Source organism: Physeter macrocephalus, chromosome 2 (genome assembly GCF_002837175.3).
Source record: "Physeter macrocephalus isolate SW-GA chromosome 2, ASM283717v5, whole genome shotgun sequence".
Taxonomy (NCBI): domain Eukaryota; kingdom Metazoa; phylum Chordata; class Mammalia; order Artiodactyla; family Physeteridae; genus Physeter; species Physeter macrocephalus.
The window spans coordinates 22,632,443-22,650,658 of record NC_041215.1 but is presented as its reverse complement, the minus strand read 5'-3'; the positions used below and the strand labels follow the sequence as shown (position 1 = coordinate 22,650,658).

The 18,216-nt window shown below is 57.9% G+C and overlaps 2 protein-coding genes across 3 annotated transcripts in view; both read right to left on the bottom strand.

Annotated features, from left to right (window-relative positions):
- The window catches only part of TIMM13 (translocase of inner mitochondrial membrane 13), a 22,676-nt gene extending 17,502 nt beyond the window's left edge, over positions 1 to 5,174 (bottom strand). Inside the window, exons 1-3 of one of the 2 annotated variants that reach the window (XM_007108174.4) lie at positions 4,969 to 5,160; positions 4,819 to 4,887; positions 3,991 to 4,644 (exon numbers count right to left, since the gene is read on the bottom strand). In XM_007108174.4, coding sequence (XP_007108236.1) covers positions 4,546 to 4,644; positions 4,819 to 4,887; positions 4,969 to 5,088 — 288 coding nt within the window. In that variant the 5' untranslated portion in view covers positions 5,089 to 5,160 and the 3' untranslated portion in view covers positions 3,991 to 4,545. Of the gene's footprint in view, positions 1 to 3,990; positions 4,645 to 4,818; positions 4,888 to 4,968 lie in introns of those variants that run through there. The other variant, XM_028500910.2, reaches the window with a different exon arrangement.
- A 3,158-nt stretch (positions 5,175 to 8,332) lies between these two features.
- LMNB2 (lamin B2) overlaps positions 8,333 to 18,216 on the bottom strand; it is a 23,805-nt gene continuing 13,921 nt past the window's right edge. Inside the window, exons 3-12 of the mRNA XM_024134430.3 lie at positions 13,207 to 13,363; positions 12,999 to 13,124; positions 11,131 to 11,301; positions 10,878 to 11,003; positions 10,535 to 10,755; positions 10,160 to 10,433; positions 9,974 to 10,081; positions 9,347 to 9,466; positions 9,052 to 9,165; positions 8,333 to 8,440 (exon numbers count right to left, since the gene is read on the bottom strand). Of these exons, the coding sequence (XP_023990198.1) occupies positions 8,399 to 8,440; positions 9,052 to 9,165; positions 9,347 to 9,466; positions 9,974 to 10,081; positions 10,160 to 10,433; positions 10,535 to 10,755; positions 10,878 to 11,003; positions 11,131 to 11,301; positions 12,999 to 13,124; positions 13,207 to 13,363 (1,459 nt within the window). The 3' untranslated portion in view covers positions 8,333 to 8,398. The remainder of the gene's footprint in view (positions 8,441 to 9,051; positions 9,166 to 9,346; positions 9,467 to 9,973; positions 10,082 to 10,159; positions 10,434 to 10,534; positions 10,756 to 10,877; positions 11,004 to 11,130; positions 11,302 to 12,998; positions 13,125 to 13,206; positions 13,364 to 18,216) is intronic.

Sequence of the window (18,216 nt, the reverse complement as noted above, 5' to 3'; positions counted from 1 at the left end):
CCCAACAGTGAGAGGCCCGCATACCGCAAAAAAAAAAAAAAAAAAAAAAAAGAGGGAGAAATGATGTAGCTGCTGGAGACTACACTCCTGCCTGTGGAAGCAGCAGGCATTCACTGCAGAAGCCATCAAAAGAGAGAAGCAGGAATTATAAGAGGAAATAACAGGGCGGACAGGACAGCTAAACAAGCAGCAGAGGGTGGAGACGGACTTCCGATGCCACTCCTGCCGGGTCCCCCAGACGCTAACTCCCATCCACCCCCCAGAAGAAAGGGAAAAGGCTTTGGGATGGGGCTATTTTAAAAGCCCAGGATACCCGGGGTGACAGTTCCTCCCGTCGGCCTCTGCACCGCAGGCCACCAGGGAAGCTGGCCCGAGCACGCGTTATGGGCAGGAGGCCTGTATCAGTGGCTCATCAAGTCCATGACTACCCCCAATCTCCACCATCTCCTTAAACAGGGGGATGAAGCGTGCCCTATCTGCATCCAGAATAAGCCCAACACTTACACCCGCCACTGGGGTCAAGGCAGCGGCCGCCACCCAGTATGAAGGCACATGTCCAGGTCAAGAATGGCAAGCTGATTTTATAGTAATGCCCCCGGCACAAGGAAATTTCAGATTTCTGCCGGCTGTGACTGCCACCTTCTCCGGCTGGATGGAGGCGTTTCCCATCTGAACCAAGACTGCCTTGGAGGTCTCCTACGCCCTGCTCAAGGAACTAATCCCTCGGTTTGGGCTCCCCAAGTCCATCCAGAGTGACAGTGGGCCTGCCTTTGTTTCCCAAATTACTAAGGGACTCTCTAGAGCTCTAGGAATTACATGGGATTTATACTCCACTTGGACACCACAGTCCTCAGGAAAAGTAGAACAAATCAAACCCTCAAAAGAAACTTAGAGAAACTAGATCCAGAAACTTATCAACCCTGGATGTCCCTTCTCCCCACAGCACCTTTCAGAACGCAAATAGCGGACTTCCCTGGTGGCGCAGTGGTTAAGAACCCGCCTGCCAATGCAGGGGACACGGGTTCGATCCCTGGTCCGGGAAGATCCCACATGCCGCGTAGCAACTGAGCCCGCGCGCCACAACTACTGAGCCTGCGCTCTAGAGCCCGCGAGCCACAACTACTGAGCCCACGTGCCACAACTATTGAAGCCCGCGCACCTAGAGCCTGTGCTCCACAAGAGAAGCCACTGCAACGAGAAGCCTGAGCACCGCAATGAAGAGTAGCCCCCGCTCGCCCCAACTGGAGAGAGCCCGCGTGCAGCAACGAAGACCCAACGCAGCCCAAAATAAAGAAATTTATAAAATTATTTTTAAAAAAATAAAAAAAAGAATGCAAATAGCCCCCAAAGGAAAGCTCAGGTTGAGTCCATATGAGCTCATGTACTGGAGGCCCATTCCTGAAGGACCTGGCTCCAAAACCAACCTGAGGGATATGGAGCGACTGAAATATGCCTTATAGAAAGGGAAAATAAGCAAAGCTTTACACGCCTACAGGGATCTGGAACTGCCTTCCCTTTCTGACATCACTTTCCATCCTTTCTCCCCTGGGGATTGGGTTTATTTGAGAACCCAGAAGGCTGGAAAACCACAAGACCAGTTAGACCTCAAGTGGATAGGACCTTAGCTAATAATCTTGACCACTCAGACTGCCTGACAATTACACGGCACAGCCCCGTGGACCCACCATACCAGAGTGAAGGCAGCACCCATACCTGAGGAAGAAGTTACTGAGCCACCCACGCCATACACCTGTGAACCTGTTATAACCCTTAAGTTACTTTTCAAAAGGAAGAACTTACTGATAGATAAGTAATGTGGTGGACAGGCTTAGCCAACTGCTAAGCCTGTCCCTTATAACAGTCCACGTGAAATGAGAGCTTAACGCAATAGTACATTTCTCGGGGATTACAGCCTGGGGACAGACTCTATCCCAGTGCTGGTCTGTCACCCCCACCCACCAAGTGATGCCTGTGTTACATCTTACCCCTAAGAATGACAGCGTCACTCTCACCTTGGCTAACGGACCTGCTAAACCTACCCCTCTTGAACGCAGCTTTCCTGCTTGGACCTCATCCCTGAAATTAACATCTCCAGCAAATACAAAGCACTCACTCTACAGTGCCGTCTTGCTGCCTCTGCCCACGTCAGCAGCCCCTACCAAAGGGAGAAACTTGCAGTAATGCCCTGGGGCTGCTCCCGACTCTGAGCACTGCTTCTTCCACTGCCCCACAATTTAAGTGCCCCGGGACTGACTCCTATGGAAATCTCACCCACTGGTGCCCTCTGCACCCACTCAACGAATACATGCAGGGACCAGACAGGAGATGCACTTATGGGGGAGGGAAGACACCAATTGTCTGCGGTTTAGTGTGGGGCCCTGCTGAGGCCTGGGGAAAAGCCACTAGTCAAGAACCCCCCCAATGACTCCTGCTACGCAGGTGGGCCTCTCCCCTCACACTGCAAGGGAACCCCCTCTTGGGCTAGCCATTTAGGGAGGTGGTTCAATTCCTCAGAAGTGTGCTAGGCATGCGTTCCCCCTGGGTACCTGGTTCCTTTGTGGCCCAAGAATAAAGCAACTGCCCCATCAGAACAACCCCAACTCCTTCCCTTCTCTGGGGTGGGCTCTAGCCTCTCCTTGCTTAAATAATGCCCAATTTATGAAACAATGCACGCTAGGCCGGCCGAGTTGTAGGAACTGAGGTATAACCATTCATAACATCGGTATCACCCAGCCCTGAGATCAAAGGGCCATGGGACTCATTCTAGCAGGAGCAGGGATAGCTCTCCGACTGGTGGCCCCCCTGGGGAGGTCTCACATACCAGGAAATCACTCTACAAGATCTCACACCAGGGGGCTTCCCTGGTGGCACAGTGGTTAAGAATCCGCCTACCAACGCAGGGGACACGGGTCGAGCCCTGGTCTGGGAAGATCCCACATGCCGCAGAGCGGCTAGGCCCGTGCATCACAACTACTGAGCCTGTGCTCTGGAGCCCGTGAGCCACAACTACTGAAGCCCGCGTGCTGCAACTACTGAAGTCCGTGTGCCTAAAGCCCATGCTCCACAAGAGAAGCCACCAAGATGAGAAGTCCGCACACTGCAATGAAGACCCAACTCAGCCAAAAATAAATAAATAAATTAAAAAAAAAAAAATCTCACACCGGCCCTTGAGAGTTCATCTAAAAACACGGAGGTTGCCTTATAAGGACCCCGTACTGCTCTAGACTCACTAGCAAACGTTGTTCTCGACAATAGGCTAGCCCTTGACTATCTCCTGGCTGAGCAAAGAGGAGTCTGCACAGTTTTGAACTTGCTGCATGTACGTTGATAACTCTGGTCAGACTGAGGTCAACATAAAAGAGATCTATGAACAAGCTCAGTGGTTACACAGATGTAACACACAAACTCAAGAGCCAAGCTCCATCTGGGATATGGTCACACAGAGCCCCTGCAGCTGAACTGGTTTCTTCCACTGCTTGGCCCACTAACTGCTATCATCCTCCGGCTCACCTTCGGGCCTTGTCTCCTTGACTGCCTTGTTAACTTCGTTAGTAAATGGTTTGAAACCATCAAACTTCAGATGATACTAACACAAGGATATAAGCAACTGGGACTGCATCCTGGTGACAATCAAACTTATTTTAAGTTAGTCAAGGAACAGTTCTGTTCCTCTAATCCAGAAAAAAACTACACCCACGTTCAGCAAAAAGCAGCTTCAGAAATCAAACCTTCGCCCTACAGCGCCCCTCAAGAATGAGCAGTAACAAGGGAAGGGGGGATTTTCTTGCCAGACCTAAGCCAGGTCTTTGCTCAAAACCTGCCACCCTCCCCGCCACACCTTCAGCAGGAGTGAACATAAATCTGTAAGCTAAAGGGTCCAGAGATAAGAGACGAAGCTACCGCACAAAGAAAAAACCAAGTGGAACCAGCTGGGACCAAGATGGCGGCAAATCCAACCTCCAACAGACCCTGAACCTCATTATGTGTTGATTTTACTATATTAACATATTAAATGACACACCTACCAGAGGCCAATACATAAAGACCAAAACAGAATAAAAACGGTGTCCCCCACAACTCCCTCAAAAAATCCTTGCCCCTTCCCCAGTAGACTAATGCGTGTACCTCCCCATCATTAACCTCACTCCTCCCTTTAAAATCAAATCCCCCTCGCCAGGTGGGTGAGAAGTTCAGCTGTGAACTTAGCTCCCGCTGTTCCATTTATTCGGTCGCTGAATAATACTCGTGCTGTGTCAACTCTGCTGCGACCCCAGCAGGGTCTACAGGACTTACTTCGGTAACGGGCGCACAAGGGGAGGTGGCACCGGGGCCAGGGCCCTCCCAAGACCCAAGCTACACCCACTAACACGTGTGCATGTAGGCGGACGGGCCGGGCAGAGTCCCAATTGTCCCAGCACCAATCTTATTCTCATAAACTTCTGGCAGGCAGTACGCACAGGCTGGCCCCCGCCTCACAAACAGCATTTACGGAAATGGGTCCGGGTCTGGGGCAAGGCTGGGGGGTGGCCTGCTGGCGCGTCGCGGTCACATGTTGGCTCGTTCCCGCTGCAGCCGCGAGTTATAGGCACGGGACACGGTGTTCCAGGCGTCCATGTAGCGGTCCATGCACATGGCGATGCACTTCTGGGGACGGGGAGGGCGCACGGCTCAGGTCTGGACCGCGGCCGGCGCCCCCACCCCGGCAGCGCACTGCGCACGCGCCGCGGCCCCGCCGCGTCGCCCCATTAGCCCGCGTGCATGCGCAGAGGCCTCCCCGCCGGGTCCGGGCCCGCGACCCCGCCGGCCCCCTGCGTTTACCTGCTCCGAATTGTCCAGGGAGCCCCCCGGCTTCCCGATGCACTTCCGGAAGCACTTGTCCGTCATCCTCTGTGGGGACACGCGAGCCCTCAGTTGCGACGCCGGCCCCCGGCGGCCCCCGCCACCCTCGGCCCCCCGCCCGCCCCGGACCTGCAGCAGCTCTTGCGCGTTGGCCACGGCGATCTGCACTTTCACCTGCTCCATGATAAGCCCGGGGTCCAGCTTCCCACCGCCGGAGCTCCCGAAATCCGAGCCGAAGGCACCCTCCATGGCTCCGCAAAGTCAACCGGACGGCGGCCGCGTGTGCCCACCCGCACCCACGCCGGAAGTCGGACACCGCAGGGCCCCACGGGAAATGGAATCCGAGCGTGCTGGGGGCGGGACTACAGCTCCAATAAGGCCGCGCGGGGCCTCCCGCGCATGCGCAGACAAGAGCGGGCCAGAGTTGGGTTTCCCGTGTAGGATTCCGGGGAGAAGGTAAGGACACTGGGCCAGAGGCCACCCGGCTCCGCGCTCAGGCTCCGCCCCCAAGGGTCCCTCCGCACTTGCGCACCGGGCGGTGGGCGCGTCTACACGGCGCCTTGGGCTGTGGGGCGGGGTGTTAAACCAGGGCGTCACGTGACCAAAAGCACTGCGGAGTGTCAGTGGGTCAGGTGGGAAAAGAATGCAGAAAACTAGGGGGCCGCGGGGTCAGAGGGTAGGATCCTAAGACGCCCGCTTCACTAGGGGCTGGGGCTCCTGTTTCAGCAGCCTGGCGTGGGAATAGACTCAGAGAGAGAATTTAAAACCAAAATGTTTATTGGAGTGTTGTATAAAAAAGTTTCCAGTCATAAAACGTGTATTACAAATCATCGGAGAAAACAAAAGACCACACGTTTGGCATGCATCGTAAAAATCACCAACAGATCTCTGAAACGTGTCTAAACAGCCGAGTTCTTGAAACCGAGCCCACTAGTGTGTAGTGCCCACTAGCGTGTAGTGCCCACTGGTGTGTAGTGCTGATGATCCCTTTCGGGCTCAGAATTAAGACCTTTCCAGTAGCTTTAATGTCCTTGAGGAATGTCAGTCCCAGCTCGGATATGCTGATATAAATAGAACTGCGGGGTAGACAGTGTGGGTAAAAACGAGCCCAAGTCTGAGTTTGTATGTTGTGGAAACAGCTGAGCGCCCAGACTGCGGGCGGGGAGCTGGGGGAGGCATTGGTGTCTCCCAGGGGTTGGTTCCTGCCGGCCACATCCCCGCAGGCCGTCCCTCCCCAGGGCTGGGAAGAGTGGGTTTTCTCCAGAAGGGTGCTCCTCATCACATGACAGAGGCTTAGAAAAAAGAATAGCTTCTGCATCATTTTAAGTGGCTTAAAGTTAAGTATGTTTAAGGACAAATGCAAATTCGATTTCCCAGGCCCTGGCTGACACTGTTAACACTGGACTCTGCTCCGTGTTTTCAAATACTTGATTACCAATGATCACCAGCCTCCAGCCACAAGGGGCCACCAGTCCAGTGCACCCTCCCCCCACCACCAGCCAAGGGCATCCCAGCACCTGTCTGGGCCACTTCCAGGCTCCACCCAAGATCTCAAGCAGGTAAGAAAATTCATCTGCTGGGAACAACCCCTACCAGTGAGCCTGGGGGCTCTGCAGGCACTAGGGCAGCCCTTGGGCTGTTTTTTGGGACCTCTGGGCCTGCAGGGAGGGTGGGGCCCTCTCCCTTCCTTCCTGTCCTCGAGCCCAGCCTGCAAAACTGCTTCAGCAATTCAGACCCCAAATTCCAGGACAGACTTTTGATCCCCAGAGACTCCCAAAATACCTTGAGGATGTAGCCAGTGCAGTTCCCACTTGCTTGAGGGCCACCTAGCCCCACCCTCCCAGCATCTCATCAGGCTCCCCAGACCCTCACGGCTCTGGCAGCTCCTGCTACGTCTGGGAGAAGGAAGACAGCCTGCGACCTCACAGGCCTGCAAGCACTCCTGGGCAAGTGCACACTGGGGGGAGTGTGGGGGGGGTGCGTTGCCAGGGCAGGAAACGCTTTCCAGGGGCTCCCCCGTCTCCGAGGAGCTGTTCTGGTGAGAGATGTCTCCCTCCACAGGGGAAACACAGCCCCGCGGTCCAGGGACTCAGGTGGCCACGGAAAGATGCTCGGGCTTAAAGCCAGAGTCTGTAGGGGATTCTAGACTCAGCAGCAGCTTAGTTTTGTGCCACTGGCACCTTCCCGGCCTGGGGCTCAGGCCTCGGGCCCTTGTCGCCATGATCGATTCCCAGGGAAAGGAGGCAGGCACCCTGCTCCCGGCCTGGGGTGGGGGCAGGTCACCTCCATGGCTCAGTATTGTGTCTTTTAAGACTTGAGCTGCGCTTTCTGAAAGAAGTTTGCCGTCTGGGGCCTCAGAGCCCACAGAGACAGGCCCCCCAATGCCACCCCCTCGGGGGACTGTCCTGGTGACCCTGGCATACGTGAGCCCCTGAGGTGGGATCCTGGCAATGTGTGTACTGATTGATGTAAAAAAATAAATATCCGTTAAAAAAATAACTTCTGTGTATCTACGTGGCAGAGGCGTCGAAGGTAAGCTGATGCAGGGAGGGGGCCTCCAGGCAGCCAGAAGCTGGACCGTGACATGGAGCCATCCCGTAGGGGTCAACTGGTCCTGGCAGGTCTGTCTCAGAAACACCATTTCAGCAAGAAGTTACAGAGGAAGCCGGGATATTAGTATACGCCGAAGAATACACGTGAGTCAGCGTGCCCCATGCACAAGGCACAGAGTCAGAGAACGGGGAGCCCAGCGTCTCGCCCTGAAGTCACCTTCCTCCGACGGGAGGGTGGGAAGCGGTGGTTACAGGTGGACTTCGTGCTGGAGCCCAAGGCATTTGTTTCCGAGTTCGTCACACCTGTTCCCTCAAGGCTTACCTGAGGACAAGTCTTAGAACGGAATCATCCCCGTAAGGTGAGGAACTCAACTGCAGAAAGCCTCAGAAACGTGAGGTTCCAGCAGCCAGAGAGGGAGCCAGGAGGCCGACCCCACGCACCCCAATTCCTGAGAGCAGAACAGAAATTGTGACAAACCCCGAAGCCCAGGCCTGATGGTAAAAGCCTGCGATTCCCTTGTTCGGTGCTCGGTTGGCTGAGCCACCAAAATTCCACAGGGTGCCCCTTCCCCCCACCAGGTCAGAACCTGGATTCTGAATCTGTTTTTTTTAAAAGCTTAATAAAACAAACAACTATTGGATTCCTACGCGCAGTTCCGCTCTGTCCACCTCAGGCCTCCTCTCCCGCCCTGACCCCAGGCTGCAGCTGAGACCGAAGCAGTGGACGGGCCCCCTGGACTCCCAGCCCAAAGCCCGCTAGCCACTCGGCTCCTGGGCCCCGAACTCAACCAAAAGGTGAGAACGGGGCACTGAACACTCTGGACAGTGGTGATGAAGGGCCCAGGGAAACCCAGCGACAGGAAAGCTCAGCAGAGACCCACCCCCACGCTCTGGCAGTCTGCTTAAAAACTCTCTAGAAATGTACCAAGGACTAAAGAAGCCAATGATATAAAAATAGTTTTCAGTGGCCCTGGATAAAGAAAGACGTGTGATGAGGCATGTTCGGTTCACATGACGCGGCAGCCTCGAGAGGTGGTCCTCGGGTCCCCCTGCAAGGAAGGACGGCACCAGTGAGGAGGCCAGGAAGGCAGCCGGTGGCCCCCAGCCCCCTCCAGGAGGGGCTGGACCGGGGCAGGGCCTGAGCCACCATGAGAAGCTGGGCTCCCGGCAAGATGACCCCAGCCTCAATGGTCCCTGTTCCAGAACCTTCCATGTCTCCCTCATCTCTGTTCTGAGCTACAGAACACAGTACAATAGTTTCAGACCCTAGAGAGTCTTGCACTTATATCTCATTCAGTGTGGTTCCTTGGCTCCCCACCTTCCCCCAAAAGCCATTATTAAGTCACCAGCACCCCACTCTGGAGGAAACGTGGTAACAGGGGGTTCGCTGAGAATCCTCGGGGCTGCACCAGAGTCACTTTGAGATGCAATAGGCTTTGAACACCCCACTCCCAGGGTGCCCGGGCGAGTACCCTGAGGTCCACACAACAAGCAAGCCCAGGAGGCGAGGGCAGCTGGCTCCACGGCCTGCCTCTGGCTGTGAGCTCTTCGGCCTGGCCGAGCCAGGGCGAGACCTGGGTGGTGCCCAGGGCAGCCGCGTAAACAGGGCCCACAGGCGTGTGCACGTGCGTGTGTGCGCGTGCCGCCTGGGAGCCTCTACCTGCTGATGGAAAAGATCCTCCTCTCCAAACTCGGCCGCCTCGTCCTCACCCTCCTCCCCGTCCTCGGCCTCCCGCACCACCGAGGACTGCTTCACGGTTCTCATGGCCACCTCCTATGCAAGACGACACAGCAGCTGCAGACAGCCACCCCAGGTGCTGGGGGCCCAGCCCACAGGTGAGGTGGTCAGGATGCTCGGATGCCCAGGACCAGGCCCAGGCTGTGCTCACTTGCCCTGCTGGCCAAGTCCCCACCCCAGGAGGGACCCCAGGACCAAGGCAGAGGGAGGCGCTCACCTCCCCGTCAGCATTGACCAGGATGGTCCGGAAGCTCTCGCCCGTGCCCCAGCTGTTCTGGCTCTTCCACACGAGCGTGGACGGGGGGCTGTGAGCCACCCCTGCACCGGCTGCCCATACCTGGGGACACAAGAGGGCCTCCTGGTTAATGTCAGCTCCAGTCCCAGTGGCATGTACCACCAGCCAACCCTCTATCACAGGCTCCCTCGATGCTCTGGGCGTTTAATCCTTCTGGCCCTACTGGGTCCTGGCTAGGGATGATGGTCACCAGGGTATGGAAGAAGAGACTGAGGTTCACAGTGACCAAGGGCTCGCATCTTGGCAAATGGGCCAGGCTGGAATCGGCAGCCCTGGAGTCCATGCCTGTTGGCTGTTATGTGTCTCAACGGTGCCTGGACAAACAGCCCCACCTCCACCATGGACCCCCGGCACATCACTTAGGCCCTCCCAAGGGCTCCAGGGAAGCCCGGATGAAGAAACACCGGCACACAGGTGAGCTGTGACAGCAGGCAGCTGTTCTCAGCGCCGGGGCTCCATCCCTGTGATGCTCTCCCCGCCACCCCGGTCCCCCCACCCCACCCCAGTCGCACCTCACATCCTGCCCGCTCCCTCTCCGCAGCCACCTACCGTGACCGTCTGGCCGGCCCGCAGCACATACTTGGGCGTGAACTTGTAGGCGATCTCCTCCCCTTCTAGGATCTGCCTCTTGATCCTCCAGTTGCCCAGAGACTGATCCTGGCAAAGGGGACGGGCGTTGGCCCACGGCTCCGAGAAGACCCAGTGGGTTCCCCACGGGCTGGGTAGGGGCCTCACCTTGTCCGAGCTGTTCTTCAGCTGCACGAACCTGCCCTCCAGGTCGATCTCCTCGATGCTGACGCTGCCCGAGGCCGAGGCCTGCTGGGCCAGGCGGAAGCTGCTGCTGCCCGAGCCGGTGCCGCTGGAGCCCGTGCCCGGCGGCTCCTCCACCTCCAGCCGCTTCCGCTTGCTGCGGCCCAGGCGCCCGGACACGGACACGCTGCTGCTGCTGCTGCTCGATGTGGCCCGCGAGATGGTGATGCGCGACGACGGGCTGGGGGACAGCTTCAGCCTGGGGGCGGGGTCGCGGGGTGACTGGTGACTCAACCCGCCAGGCCCAGGACAGCACGCTCGCCCCACCTCCACCCCCACCCCCGGCCGCGCCGCGCCCACCTCTCCTCCTCGCCCTCCAGGAGCTTGCGGTAGGCGCTGATCTCCATGTCCAGGGCCAGCTTGACGTCCAGCAGCTCCTGGTACTCAGCCAGCTGCTGCTGCATCACGTCCCGCATCTCTGTCATCTCCCGCTCCTTGGCGTCCAGCATCTTCCGGAACTTGTCCCGCTCCCCGGCCACGGTCTCCTCCAGCTCCCGGATCCGGTCCTCGGCCGCGTTCGCCTGGGGCGGGGTCCACGCGCGTCACAGGGGGAAGCCCGGCCACCTCCGGGCCTCTTCCCTGCACCGACGGTGGGAGGGACGGGATGGGGCCCGAGGAGGGGTCGGGGGCTCCGGCGAGTCACCTGCTTCTGGAGGCCGGAGAGCTGGTAGCTGAGGGACTCAACCCGCATGCGGGCCTCCTTCAGCTCCTCCCGAGCGGCGCTGGCGGCCTTGTCGTTCTGGTCGGAGCTCAGCTTGGCGTTATCCAGCTGCGGGGACACGGGAGTGCGTGAGAGCCCACGCGGGGCTGGGTGGGGCTGGGCGCGGGGCTCGCGGGGCTGGCGGGGCAGGGCGGCGCGCGGGGCCGGCGGAGCGGCGGCCGGCGCGCACGCGCACCTTGGCCTGGTAGGTCTGCTCCAGCTCCAGGCGGTACAGCCGCACTTGCTCATCGTGCTGCGCCCGCAGCTCCTCCAGTGCCTGCGCCATCTTGAAGTCATACTCCTGCTGCCGGCTGCTGTCCACCTCCACCAGGCGCCGCTCGTGTCGCCGTCGCGTCTCCCGCACCTCCTGGGGACACAGCCGCGCGCTCACCGCCCCGGCCTGCTCACCAGCGTCCCCGACCCACCAGGGGCTGGACGGAGGACACGAAACTGTGCCAACCGTGACCCTCTGGGGAGGGGCCAGGTCACCTGTTCACACCCCACAGCATAATTCACAACCACTGAAGAGCGGCCGCCCAGCGTCTCCCAGCTGACGGCCGATCAACACACGGGTCCCTCCACACACGGGAGCATCACTCAGCCATGAAAAGGGGTGAAGCCCTGACACTCGCTACCACGTGGATGGACCCTGAGAACACGACGCTCAGTGAGAGAAGCCAGACGCAGAAGGACCCACAGGGTGTGACTCCATTGATGGGAAACGTCCAGAACAGGCAGATCCACCGACAGAGTGGGTTTGCGGTTGTCAGGGGCTGGGGAGGGGGATGCAGTGACTGCCGATGGGGACGGGGCTTCTATTGGGGTGATGGAATGTTCTCGAATTAGACAGAGGTGATGGTTACACAATACTGTGAATGTGCTAAATTTCATTAAATTAATTGCATACTTTAAAATAGTTTTGTTATATTAAAAAAAACAAATGCAAATGGTAATGGGTACAGTTTCTTTTGGGGGGGTGACAGAATGTTCTGGAATTAAGCAGTGATGGCTACACAATTCTGTGAATGGACTAAAATCCAGTCTAAATTGTAAACTTTGAAAGATTTCTGCTTTGGGAATGTTTCAATAAAGCTGTTATTAAAGAAAAGAATTCCTGATGGAGCCCATTCCAGGTATCTGGGGTCCAAGACAGGACAGCAGTGGGTGGAGACAGTGACCAGCTGACAGATGCCCCAGCCACATATGCCAGGAGCTGACCAGACAGCGGTGGAGTCAAGGGCGGGGGGTGGGGGGGCAGCCCCCCAGAGCTCAGGGCCTCGGGAAACTCACTCCACAGACATCAATCACTCGTCTCTGGCACCTGTTTGTGGAACAATAGGAACTGTTTCTAAAGAAAGCCAAACGCATTTACAAAGGAGTGTGGTGGAACCTCAGGGGAACACCCACCCCGCCCCCAGGCCCGCCTCAGGGACCCTCCGGCCCCCCACCCCACCCCACCCCCACTCAGGGACCCTCCCGCCCCCCACCCCACCCCCACCCCACCCCCACCCCCCGTGGCCTCCTCACGGGATCCCTGACAGATGTGGGCTTCCGCTTGGTGCCCCTGGCCGCTCTGGCTAGAGCGGGGCCTGGCTGGAGCTGGAAGCCGCTCTGTGGCTGCATTGGCACCCTTCCCGCCAGCACTCTTGCAGGGCAGTGAGCGCGGGAAGTGGCCCGGCCCCCAGGGTTCTGTTCTGGACCACGACATCACAATGGGCTGTGATGAGGTGGGAGGGCCCGGGAAGCCCCGGGGCCCAGAGATGAGGAGGCAGGGGAGGGTCTGCAGGGGGCTGAATTGCAGCCCCCCCAAAAGTTGTGCCCACGTCCTGGTCCCCAGAACCTGCGAGTGTGACCTTCCTGGACAAAGGGTCTTTGCAGATGTGATTAAGTTAAGGGTCTCAAGACCATCCTGGATTATCCGGGTGGCCCTGAATCTGAGGACGAGTGTCCTTGGAAGACACAGAGGAGCAGGGGAGAGAGAGAGACAGCCACGTGACGACAGAGGCGGGCATCAGGGTGACGCGGGAAGGAGGGAGCACCCTGGTTCCGCCGGGCGGGCCCCACCTCCTCAAAGACGTCCTTGCGGAAGGCCAGCTCCTCCTGCAGGCTCTGGCAGCGGTTCTCCAGGTCCACGCGCATCAGCGTCTCCTTCTCCAGCTGCTTTTTGGCCACCGCGTGCCCATCCTCCGCCTGGAGACGTGGGACAAGGAGCTGGTGACGCTGTCTGCCTCAGCAGGCGGTCCTCGGGGGCCTGCAGCCCACCCACAGCTACCTTGCCCAGCTGGGCCCTCAGCTCCACCACGTCGTTCTCCAGGGCGCGCTTGTCGCTGAGAGCGGCGGCCAGCTCCGCCTCACTCTGGTGGAACACGGACTCCAGGTCCCTGACGCGGCCCTGGGCCACCGTCAGCTCGCCCTCCCTCTTCTTTGCGCTGAAAGTCAGGGGCAGAAGTTAGCAGGCAGCCCCGATGCCCAAGGCCAACTTCACGTCTGCCTCTGGGCCCCGGGCCCCAACCTAGCATCCCTCTCAGTACCAGAGCCTCCTCACCTCTTGGCACCAAAGGTGCCCCATCTTCAAACCCACTCTGTACTGTACCAGGGGGACCCCGCTGGCCGCTCAAAATAACCCTCGAGACGTGGGTTTTCATGTCCTTTTCCAAGACTTTTGGGCACAGGAAGGGTCATTTAGAGGAGAACTCTGATTTTTTTTAAATGTATTATTTATTTATTTACTTTTTTTTTTTTTGGCCACGCCGTGCGGCTTGCAGGATCTTAGCTCCCTGACCAGGGATCGAACCCGCACCCTTGACAGTGAAAGTGCCGAGTCCTAACCACTGGACCATCAGGGAATTCCCTGTGTATAATTTATTAAAGTAACAAATTAAAACCTCGGCCTTTGAAAAGTCGATCTCATTTGTAAACTTAAGCTATTGCAGGCGGGCTTGCCCAGCTTCTTAACAGACAATTATCTCCAACATGAAATGTTTAAGATGCCAAATAGACTTTTCTAACACACAACTCTTAAAAAGGGGGAACATTTCTGAACGCTGCTCTTAATCTCCTTGGGGCTGACAGCTTGCCCACTTCCCCAAGGAACTGAAACTGCCCAGCAGCAGTGGGGACACCCAGGGCCTCTCCCGGCGGGCACTGCAGGGGGTGGAGCAGCAGCCCCGGCAGCCCACCCCCTTCCCTGGTCCTGACAACCACAGACGTCCCCAAGACAATGGCCGGTGTCCCCTGGGGGCAGGACCACCCTGGGCGCCGACCACTGGGCACAGCACACCAGTGGGAGGGGACGGTGACTTCAGCCCCCAGGCTGACCGTCCCCACAGGAGCTCTGTGCAGGTGCGGCACCGGTGGCCTCTGTGAGGGCCTGGGGGCCCTGCAGCCCACACTCCTGAGCTCAAGCCACACAGTCCCGGTTCCTCCACTCACAGCATGGGGCTGCAAACCCCACGTCCCGGAGGGTTTGGGGAAACTAGAACCATTTGACACATCATTCCCGAGGACCAGCTTCACGGAAAGACCGTCCTCACACTAGAGACACATCTGCCAACACCCCTGTCCTCATGGAGAACTTTCTCATGGGTGCAGACAGCAGTGCCACCTGCTGCCCTCAGCCGTGAACGCGCGCGTTCGGAGGCTGGATGAAACGGGAGGGGAGGGATGTGTGCAGGGCGGGAGCTGCTGGGCGGGGCCCTTGAGCCGGAGCCGTGAAGCCAGGGGCCGGGCCTTGTCTCTGGCAGGATCGGGGCGTCGTCGGGCAGAGCGGAGTGCAGAGGACTGGGGTGAGGCGTGCGGGCAGGTCACGGTCAGCCATGAGGCGAGGGCGCCAGGAGCAGGGGGATCAGGGAAGCTGACAGATTTCTAGACATCTTCACCCCATTCTAGGGCTCTGCAGAACGACACAGAACGGTCCAGAAAGCAGGGGTGCCAGCAGCCCTCACTGGCTTAAGTGCCTACTTCTTAACAGCTTCAAGGCGCGAAAGCAGATCCCTCCCCTGGAGCCCTAATTCCTGGAGGATTAGGCGGGAGCAGCCGGCCTGTCAGTCCTCCACTCGACCACCTGCGTTTCCATCATCACAGGGTTTTCGCGATACATTTGGCAGGAAAAGAAAAGCACCGGCTGTAACCTGTCAGGAGGTTCACCTTGCTCGCTGTCACGTGCCACCCACACCTGTCTGCGAGGGCTCTGAGCCGGAGAGCAGGAAGCGAGGCTGTTGGGCGAAGCACCTGCGGATGTGAGTGCCCACAGCCCGGGAAGCTTTCCTCCCAGAGCAGGGGCCAAAGTAAAAGCCACCAGCCCGGGTGCCCGACGGCGGGCACAGCTGCTACCCGAAGCTGTCGCAGGAGCCTGGAACACGGCTGAGGGGCTGGGACGGCATCACGACACAGGTGCCATCGATGACCAGGCTCGAGGTCAGGAAAGCCTTGTGTTGACTGACGGTGTCCACCTTGAGTTTAAATTTAAAAAGGTGGAAAAGAAATGCACCAGATCGGCCTCGGAGATTCTGTCTGGGCAGAGGCCCATGGAGACTTTCATTTTTCTCTTTAAGTTAAATGCATTATCTGCTTTCTCACCAGGGAGTATCTATGACTCTGATAAGCAGAAAGAAACGTGACCTCTCAGCCCAGACGAGGAGCAACACGCAGGTTAAAGGTGTCTGGGAGGTTCCGGGCCTGAGAGGGGCTGGGAGAATTCCAGAACTCTCCTAATCTTCTCCAAGAAGCTCAAGTCCCTTCTTAATTAAAAATGTAATAAATTAGGAATTCCCTGGCGGTCCAGTGGTTAGGACTCCGCGCTTTCACTGCCGAGGGCGTGGGTTCAATCCTTGGTCGGGGAACCAAGATCCTGCAAGCCGGGACGTGTGGCCAAAAGGGAAAAAAAAAAAGGTAACAAATTGATGGGATATCCAGTTTACCTGGCTGTTTTAAAAGTGTACAGATTGCCTCTGCTGCTCATCAAAGAGCAGGTGATCATACTGTGCGGGTCTGTCTCTGGGCCCTCTGTTCTGTTCCACGGAGGAACCAGAAACACATCACTAAGTGACAGAAGACAGTCTGAGAAGGCGACACACAGTGATTCTAACTCCAGGGCATTCTGGAAAAGGAAGAGCTGTGTGGGGACAGTAAAAGGATCCTTGGGAAAAAAAAAAAAGGATCTTTGGTTTCCAGGGGTTGGGGGGAGGGATGAGTCAGTGGAGCACAGGGGATTTTCAGGGCAGTGAAACTACTCTGTGTGATACTATGATGGTGAACGCGTGTCAGTGTACATTTGTCCAAACCCAGAGACTGCAGGACACCAACGGAGAACCCCTATGTCAACTACAGACTTCAGCTAAGAAGAATGTATTAATAGTGGCTCTTCAGTCGTAACAATGCGGCACACCCACCACTGCAAGGAGGTCACCATCGGGGACCCTGGAGGGGGGTTTGGGGAAAGCTGTATTTTCCACTCATTTTCCTGTAAACCTAAAACTGCTCAAAAACAAAAACAAAAAAATATTAATGATAATTAAAAAGTCTACTAATTAGAAAAAAAAGAAAAGGAACCCTGCAAACGTGAAGGTGGCAGTCAGCTGCTGCTGGGACTCTAAACAGGGACCCAGGAGCCCAGGTCCAGGCCTCAGTCCTGGTCCCTGCCACGCCCAGGGACCACGGATGACTCCTCCCCACACCTCGTCCTCGGCTTCCCCGTAACCGGAGTTGATGCCAGCCAGGACCTGCTGGGGTCGCCGTCAGCAGGGGGGAGATCTGGTGTCCCTCAGGAGTCCTTCATCTAAACACTCGACCAGTTTACATCACTTTATTCCTTATGCTACCATCACCACCAGCACCGCCTTGTCCTCCAAATTTCCTGAGCCTTTTGCTCGGGAGCAGGTGGGAGACGCTGCTGCTCAAGAACAGGAAGAGAAGGTCACCCGCCGCCCCTGGCTTCCCCGGCTGGGCTCTGTGACCTGGGGCACCCCTTCTCTGGGGAAGGGGAGGGGCACAGGGCTACCAGCTACTGAATCTCCAGGGATTCAGTCCCAGGAGAGCTGCTGGGCTTTAACTCTTCCTGGGGCCAAATTATATTGGGGGATAAAGGCTCTAGACAGGGCGGCCAGAGGGCCAGGCCACAGAGGCCGCCCCCACCCACCCAGCGGCCCCCAGGACCCACACGGCCCGCTCCCAGGAGGGCTGCCCGAGCCGGCGGCCCCGCTCAGACGGGAGCCGCCACCTCGCACAGGGCGACAACCCCTGCCCCGCCCCCCCCGTGTGCCCCGGAATCAGGCAACATCGCGCCGGCTGCAGCCCCACCTCTTGCTGGCCTCCTCCAGGTCGGCCCTCAGCTTCCCAATTTCGATCTGCAGCCGGGCCCGGTCCCGGGCCGTCTCGTCCAGCACCCGGCGGGCATCAGCCAGCTCCGCCTCATACAGCGTCTTGATGCCGCTCACCTGGGGGGACAGCCAGGCCGAAGTGAAGCCCACCCTTCCCCACCAACACGGCTCCCGCTCACCCCGACACTGCCCCACCAGCCCCGGGCCACCCCAGCCTTCCCAGGTCACTGGCTCCCATCACTGGCCGCAGCTAGGTCGCACCTGCCAGCTGGGCACACACCTCAGGCCTCCCGTCAGCCTCCCTGCCCCACCTGCCCCACGCCGAGGGGCACAGGGCCGTAAGCGTGTTTACAAGTATCTGGAACCAACAGGACAGTGAGACACCAACTCCCCCCACGAGGATGGCTACAGTGGAAACGACAGTCGATAACAAGTGTTGGTGAGGACAGGGAGGAATCGGCACCTCCACGCAAGGCCAGCGGATTAAAACGGTACAGCCACCACGGAAAACAGTCCGGCATTTCCTCAGATGGACAAACAGAGCAACCACCAACCCAGCAATTCCACCCCCAGGCATCTACCCGGGAGAAACAACACACATCTTACACAAGACCCACGCGCACGCGCTCACACCCCCATCACTCCTAATGGTCCCACAGTGGAAACAACCCAAATGCCCATCAGCAGATGACAGATAAACAGAATGTGGCCCCTCCACACACGCGAGCATCACTCAGTCGTGAAAAAGGGGGACGCCCTGACACTCGCTCCAACGTGGACCTTGAGGACACAACGCTCAGCGAGAGAAGCCAGACACAGAAGGACACACAGGGTGTGATTCCACTGATGGGAAACGTCCAGAACAGGCAGATCCACAGGGACAGAGTGGGTTAATGTCAAGGGACTGGAGGAGGGTGAGGGGGTGACCACTAATGGGGACGGGGCTTCTTCTTTTTTTTTTTTTT